This window comes from Triticum dicoccoides, chromosome 5A (assembly GCF_002162155.2).
Source record: "Triticum dicoccoides isolate Atlit2015 ecotype Zavitan chromosome 5A, WEW_v2.0, whole genome shotgun sequence".
Classification (NCBI taxonomy): Eukaryota; Viridiplantae; Streptophyta; class Magnoliopsida; order Poales; family Poaceae; genus Triticum; species Triticum dicoccoides.
Window position 1 is genome coordinate 115,969,645 of NC_041388.1, and position 7,974 is coordinate 115,977,618.

Below are 7,974 nucleotides of genomic sequence, written 5' to 3' on the forward strand. Positions count from 1 at the left end.
TGTCTGACACTAGGCATGCAACTGCAGGTGTCGCACTTGAGTGCAACTACATGTCTTGTAACCCGACTGCAACTGGACTTTTTTGTTCTGTCGAGGGGGCGGGCCAGTTGCAAGCCCGACAACAGCCCCGCAACTGCAAGGGTCGCACCGGACCACAACTGCATGTCCCCCAACATTGGTTGCAACTGGAACTTTGTTTTGTCGGAGGGGGCATCGGGAGAGGGGGCGGGCCAATTGCATGTCAGACACTAGGAATGCAACTTCAAGTGTGCATCCTAGCTGCAAGTGCATTCTTTCAACACGACTGCAACTTAGTGGCGTTCTGACAAATTTTTATGAAAAAACTATTGCACGCCATATCTCAACTCTAACTACATGGTGTAACATGACCCACAACAAGGGATACAAGTACCAGCAACTAGCTGCTCCCTACACCTTCATTATCTTTTCAAATACACATTGAATATTTTAAAAATACATTTTTATATTTTAAAAATATATGGTGAATATTTTTAAATCTTTTTCAATATTTTTATAATTACACAACTATTTTATCAATACACGATGGACATTTTTGAAATGTACAAACACTTTTTCTGAAGTATAACGACGAATGCAAAAATGTGCTTCCTTTTTTCGGTGAACATGCAACTAAAAATGAAATATAATAAAAACATTGAACAAACAACAGGAAAAATTAGAAAACCCAGGACATAGAACGGAAATCTAGACACCACGCAAAAAAAGAGAACAAAAATGATAGACATGTGCACATTAGTCGGACGCATATAGTTGCTTATCTGTCGATCACAGGCAACTAAACTGTCTTCTTATTTTCATTTTGTTTGTTTTGCTATTTATTTTCTTTGTTACATTAAAGATTTCTTTATCATTTAAAAATAAAAATAATATTTTAAAAAATGATAAATAAAGGAAAAAAATAACTAACAACAACAACAACAACAAAGCCTTTAGTCCCAAACAAGTTGGGGTAGGCTAGAGGTGAAACCCATAAGATCTCGCAACCAACTCATGGCTCTGACACATGGATAGCAAGCTTCCACGCACCCCTGTCCATAGCTAGCTCTTTGGTGATACTCCAATCCTTCAGGTCTCTCTTAACAGACTCCTCCCATGTCAAATTCGGTCTACCCGCCCTCTCTTGACATTCTCCGCATGCTTCAGCCGTCCACTATGCACCGGAGCTTCTGGAGGCCTGCGCTGAATATGCCCAAACCATCTCAGACGATGTTGGACAAGCTTCTCTTCAATTGGTGCTACCCCAACTCTATCTCGTATATCATCATTCCGGACTCGATCCTTCCTCGTGTGGCCACACATCCATCTCAACATACGCATCTCCGCCACACCTAACTGTTGAACATGTCGCCTTTTAGTCGGCCAACACTCAGCGCCATACAACATTGCGGGTCGAACCGCTGTCCTGTAGAACTTGCCTTTTAGCTTTTGTGGCACTCTCTTGTCACAGAGAATGCCAGAAGCTTGGCGCCACTTCATCCATCCGGCTTTGATTTGATGGTTCACATCTTCATCAATACCCCCATCCTCCTGCAGCATTGACCCCAAATACCGAAAGGTGTCCTTCTGAGGTACCACCTGGCCATCAAGGCTAACCTCCTCCTCACACCTAGTAGTACTGAAACCGCACATCATGTACTCGGTTTTAGTTCTACTAAGCCTAAACCCTTTCGATTCCAAGGTTTGTCTGCATAACTCTAACTTCCTATTTACCCCCGTCCGACTATCGTCAACTAGCACCACATCATCCGCAAAGAGCATACACCATGGGATATCTCCTTGTATATCCCTTGTGACCTCATCCATCACCAATGCAAAAAGATAAGGGCTCAAAGCTGACCCCTGATGTAGTCCTATCTTAATCGGGAAGTCATCAGTGTCGACATCACTTGTTCGAACACTTGTCACAACATTATCGTACATGTCCTTGATGAGGGTAATGTACTTTGCTGGGACTTTGTGTTTCTCCAAGGCCCACCACATGACATTCCGCGGTATCTTATCATAGGCCTTCTCCAAGTCAATGAACACCATATGCAAGTCCTTCTTTTGCTCCCTATATCTCTCCATAAGTTGTCGTACCAAGAAAATGGCTTCCATGGTCGACCTCCCAGGCATGAAACCAAACTGATTTTTGGTCACGCTTGTCATTCTTCTTAAGCGGTGCTCAATGACTCTCTCTCATAGCTTCATTGTATGGCTCATCAGCTTAATTCCACGGTAATTAGTACAACTCTGAACATCCCCCTTGTTCTTGAAGATTGGTACTAATATACTCCGTCTCCATTCTTCTGGCATCTTGTTTGCCCGAAAAATGAGGTTGAAAAGCTTGGTTGGCCATACTATCGCTATGTCCCCGAGACCTTTCCACACCTCAATGGGGATACAATCAGGGCCCATCGCCTTGCCTCCTTTCATCCTTTTTAAAGCCTCCTTGACCTCAAACTCCTGGATTCGCCGCACAAAACGCATGCTGGTCTCATCAAAGGAGTCGTCCAGTTCAATGGTAGAACTCTCATTCTCCCCATTGAACAGCTTGTCGAAGTACTCCCGCCATCTATGCTTAATCTCCTCGTCCTTCACCAAGAGTTGGCCTGCTCCGTCCTTGATGCATTTGACTTGGCCAATATCCCTCGTCTTCCTCTCTCGGATCTTGGCCATCTTATAGATGTCCCTTTCACCTTCCTTCGTGCCTAACCGTTGGTAGAGGTCCTCATATGCCCGACCCCTTGCTTCACCAACAGCTCGCTTTGCGGCCTTCTTCGCCATCTTGTACTTCTCTATGTTGTCTGCACTCCTATCCAGGTATAGGCGTTTGAAGCAATCTTTCTTCTCTTTAATCGCCTTCTGGACATCATCATTCCACCACCAGGTATCCTTATCTTCGCTTCTCCTTCCTCTGGACACTCCAAGCTCCTCCGAGGCCACCTTACGAATGCAAGTCGCCATCTTCGTCCACACATTGTTCGCATCTCCTCCTTCCTCCCAAGGGCCCTCCTTAATGACCCTCTCCTTGAACGCTAGAGCTACCTCCCCCTTGAGTTTCCACCACTTCGTTCTAGCGACTTTGGCACGCTTATCCCGCTGGACACGAATCCGAAAGCGGAAGTCAGCAACCACCAGCTTATGCTGGGGTACAACACTCTCTCCAGGTATCACCTTACAGTCTAGGCACGCACGCCTATCTTCTCTTCTCGAGAGGATGAAATCAATCTGGCTAGAGTGTTGGCCACTACTGAAAGTCACCAGATGTGATTCTCTCTTTCTAAAGAGGGTGTTAGCTACAATCATGTTGTAGGCTAGAGCAAAGCTTAAGGCATCTTCTCCTTCTTGATTCCTGATGCCATAGCCAAAGCCCCCGTGCGCCCCTTCAAAACCTGTGTTAGATGTACCCACGTGGCCATTGAGGTCTCCTCCTATGAAGAGCTTCTCACCAATCGGTACACTCCTAACCATGTCTTCCAGGCCTTCCCAGAACTCCCTCTTGGTGTTCTCATTGTGGCCTACTTGTGGGGCATACGCGCTGATAACATTGAGAACCAAGTCCTCAACTACCAGCTTGACCAGGATAATCCGGTCCCCACGTCTCTTGACGTCTACCACTCCATACTTGAGGCTCTTGTTGATCAAGATGCCTACGCCATTTCTGTTTGCAGCCGTCCCTGTGTACCACAGCTTGAAGCCGGTATTCTCCACCTCCTTCGCCTTCTGTCCTCTCCATTTGGTTTCTTGGACGCAAAGGATATCAACACCTCTCCTCACCGCTGCATCAACTAGCTCCCGAAGCTTCCCTGTCAGAGACCCTACGTTCCAGCTACCTAAGCGAATCCTCCTAGGCTCGGCTAGCTTCCTTACCCTTCGCACTCGTCGAGTCAAATGCGAAGACACTTGCCCATTTTCCACTACATCCAGGCGCCGATGTAGCGCGCCACTAAGGATGCGACGACCCGATCCTCGCTCACTTGCCACCGTATCCGGATCAAGATACAGCGCGCCACCTTGGGGGTGACGGCCCGGCCCTTGCCCATTTTCCACCACACCCGGGTTCCGATGTAGCGCGTCGCTGAGAGGGTTACGCCCCAACGAAAATCTTTTGGGTTTCATCTTCATAAGAGTGGCTGAGTTTTTACGTTGGCTCGCCAAGCCTATCACAACCCTCCTCCTTTACCCGGGCTTGGGACCGGCTATGTTGAGACAACATAGGCGGAGTTAAAGGAAAAAATAACTAGATGAAAAGAAAAGAAGGAACAGAGCATTAGCAACGCTAGTGTAAAAAAATACGAACTACATTGTGCTGTATAGCAATACACCTAATGGGACAATGTTCTAGCGATCCAGTAAAAAGCATAAATAAAAAAGGAAAAAAACAATACAGCCCAACAACAGCCCATGTGGTGAGGCAACACAGGCCAACGCAGGCCAACAGGGAATGCGAACTCCAGCCAAGCGAACAGAAATTAACGTGCGACTGGTTTAGAGATGACGTCAGTCGACTTAGATTTCGCAAAGTCTAAGTCGACTTAGACTTCGCAAAGTCTAAGTCGACTGAGACCTAGACAAACCCAAAGTTAGGTTGTAAGCGTTATAATGTTATGAAGGGGGTCGGTCGCCATAAAATGTGTTACGCCATAAAAACATTGCTTGTCGTATATTACTGATTCCTGAAACAGTCAGAGCAAGTTGCTGCATCTATGTGCACTGAATTGCTTTCCTCAAACAGCCAGCCCATTTAGCAAGCTTTGATGGCTCCGCATTCTAGTTCAACCGAGTTGTCCACAGATCTGTTGTACATGTGTAGGTTCAGTTTCCAAACCCTCTTTCTTGATGGCAATTGATCTGCAGCTCTGCATCTTGGGGGTCAACTTCTGAGAAAACCATTGCTAATCATGGCACAAACTGGTTGCATCCAAACCCTTGTCATATTTTACTGATTCCTGTAACAGCTAGAGCCAATTGCTGCATCTATGTGCACTGAATTGCTTTCCTCAAACAGCTAGAGCAAATTACTTCATCTATGTGCATCGAATTGCTATATATTCCGATTTTATCCTAGAGTTATTTATACATGTAGCACAATGATATAAACTCTAATGCATTTACATGATTCAATTGCCACTTGCTTTGTGTGTGTGGGCACTGCAGTCCGCCTGTAACTTAGCCCCTGGAGCCACTGAGCCTAGTACTCCCAGTTCCTTAGGATTTAACATGAGTAGTCTGCATCATACCATGGATACATAATAATATGTGAAGTTTGATCACAGCTTTCTCACAGAGTAGAGGTTATACCAGTTCCTGTTTTTCCCCAGCATTAGTTCTTGCCAAGTAGAAGTTCTCGCCAATTAGGTCTCTTTCTTTTTTTATTATGCCTTTATTTTCCTGACACTGTCTTGCTTGTGTGACTTTATGTTTCTTCTCCCTCTGGATATACTGAAGAATTTAACAGTGTACTGCAATTAGTTGTCCAAACATTATGTTTTGTTTTGATCATTTTCCCAATATTTCTGATAACTTTCTGCCTGGAATTTCCCCCTTCCCACTTGTTGCCCAAATAACGACAGGGATTTCCCCTGGTTGAGGAGATCTCCCCCATGGCGGGAGAGGGTTCTCCTCCCTGATAACCAAAGAAGCGCCAAATAACCCACCCTCTCTTTTTGATTCTCCATGAAATGACTGGATCAGTAGTTCATAATTACTGGTGAATTTGCAGTGTCCACAGTTTAGTAGAAATTGCTTGTAAAAGAAAGGCATCTTCTTGAATGGGTGTTCACAAGGCCTTGTAGTTTTGCTCTTTGCCTCTTGGGTAGCAGCCCAAGGCCCAAATGATTTTATAGATGTTGTGCTATATTGGTCAATGAAGGGGCAATTCAGGCCCGTTTACTGTTTGGATGGTCCTTGCTTTGGGAAGCTGGTACTTTCATGCAGTCTCTTACTGCTTGGACCATGGTCCTTGGTGTGATTGTAAGGTTGTATCACATTTTTGGATATGGTTTTGTTCCCTTTGTTTCTTTTTAGTTGTTGATATATAGCTTTTCTGTGCATATTGGTATTTTTTATCAATACTCTTTTCTGTTGTAGTATGTTGTACTGGTGTGTGTGCCTTAAACCTTTTTGTAATGAAAACATTGTCTGGCTTGTTGTTCCTTAATTGCTGTAGGCGAATAATAAATGTTTGAGATTTACATGTTTAAGTAACCGACTTTGTTGATTGACCATTTCAGAGTAAAGGAAAATGCCTTCACTTCAGAAAGCTTTACCTCCAGAACTTGCCGACAATGCGCTTAGAGTAAGGATCCTATCACACCTTTCTAATAGACAAATTACCCCCATCATGACCTGTACATGGTGATGGTAATGAGTAGTAAGTTCTGAAATTTCATTTCTGTAGTCAGGGTAGCTCTATCAGTTAAGTCTACCCTTTTAGCTTCAGCTTTTGCAAATCATGTCTAGTACTCTCGTGCACCTAGTTCTTCATCATCATCAAAATTGGTCACACAAAATAATAAATAGATGATGGCATTTGAGGAGAAAATGTTATCGGTACTTATAAGCTCTTTTTGTTATGCTGTAGTTATACCGCGAATGCTTAAGGAGGGCTAAGTTCATCGGTAGTCAGGTAAGCATACTTTCGTTTGAACTATCTTATTATCTTGAAGTACATAATATTTCTTAGCACACACTCAGCTTGCTCTGTTCTCCTCAAGTATCTTTAACCCGAGAGTGTTCCAGGAGAAACAGTCTGGTCGCTCCATCATCAGTTCATGTGTCACTTAAGCATCTGTACATAGATTTTGAATTACTTCACCTTGTTTTTTTTTCAATGAAAACTGCTCCAAAGAATCAACGTTCTTTGGCAGCATAACATGTATAAGAGGGCTTATTATTTTCAGGCCCTTTATACTGATGTTCGTAAAATACGTTGCACCTGGAATATGCAAATTGTGTTTTTTCATTTACAAGATGGAGAACCAGATCTACAGTAGAATAAAAGGCCATCACAAATTAGAACTAATAAGTCCTATTTACCTTTGAGTTATGGCATATTTGTGTAACTTTATGAAGGTGCATGTTTGACTGAGTTGTATTTTATGACCCAGCAACATAACACAGGACTTCTTGTTTCCATGGTGAGGCAACAGTTCAAGAAAAACATGCATGAAACTGATCCAGAGAAGATACAGAAAATGAAGGATGAGTAAGTTACTGCTCCGTGGGCACCTTCAATTTTTGGCTGACTTACCTTTTTATTCTCGTTGGAACATACATCATGAAATTATATCTTGCTATGCAGTGCGGCACGGGGCCTTATCAATCACATAATATATGAATCCGAGAAGATGACAGGACGTAAATTCTCAGGTTAAGAAAGTTGAAAGTAGACTTTTGGCAATATGCTGTACGAGTTGAACAGCGACTTGATCCTATGGCTGTTGAATTATTTTTCTCCTCCGACACAAGGACCATCTAATGCTTTTCTTTGTTGTTGACTTAATAAAGCAGTGTTTTTTCATCAGTTGCATTTTACTGTGCTTCTGGATGTAATTGACCCACGCATGCCAAGCGTTAGCTGTTTTGTTAAGGTGTAAATCTTCAGCAATTTTAAGTGCTCCAATCTGTGTTTAAACGGCTGCGTTGCTTGAATTTTCTTCTTCTCGTGATGTATTGAGGCAGTTTCAACATGTTCACTGGTTCCATTTCCATGGAGCTGAATCGGTCACAAGTTTGCAAAACCGGAAATATTCCTTGCAGTCTTTTTTCTCTGTTTTTTTAGACGATTAAATCACTTGAAGTTTCCAAGGCTTGTTGTGGATCTCACTGGATTGTCAGCAGTATTAAACAGTCTGCACAACTAAAGAGCTCATGGCTATGAAATGCCAGATTATAACACCAAAGATTGCCGTTGCCTTCAGTTTATTCTCTCGTGAAACTGTTTTTAGG

The 7,974-nt window shown here is 43.4% G+C and overlaps 1 protein-coding gene across 1 annotated transcript in view; it reads left to right on the forward strand.

The window, feature by feature from the left end:
* Positions 1-7,677, forward strand: part of LOC119299931 — an 11,567-nt gene extending 3,890 nt beyond the window's left edge. Inside the window, exons 2-5 of the mRNA XM_037577040.1 lie at positions 6,258-6,322; positions 6,608-6,652; positions 7,134-7,231; positions 7,328-7,677. Coding sequence (XP_037432937.1) covers positions 6,269-6,322; positions 6,608-6,652; positions 7,134-7,231; positions 7,328-7,400 — 270 coding nt within the window. The 5' untranslated portion in view covers positions 6,258-6,268 and the 3' untranslated portion in view covers positions 7,401-7,677. The remainder of the gene's footprint in view (positions 1-6,257; positions 6,323-6,607; positions 6,653-7,133; positions 7,232-7,327) is intronic.
* The last annotated feature ends 297 nt before the right edge of the window (positions 7,678-7,974 follow it).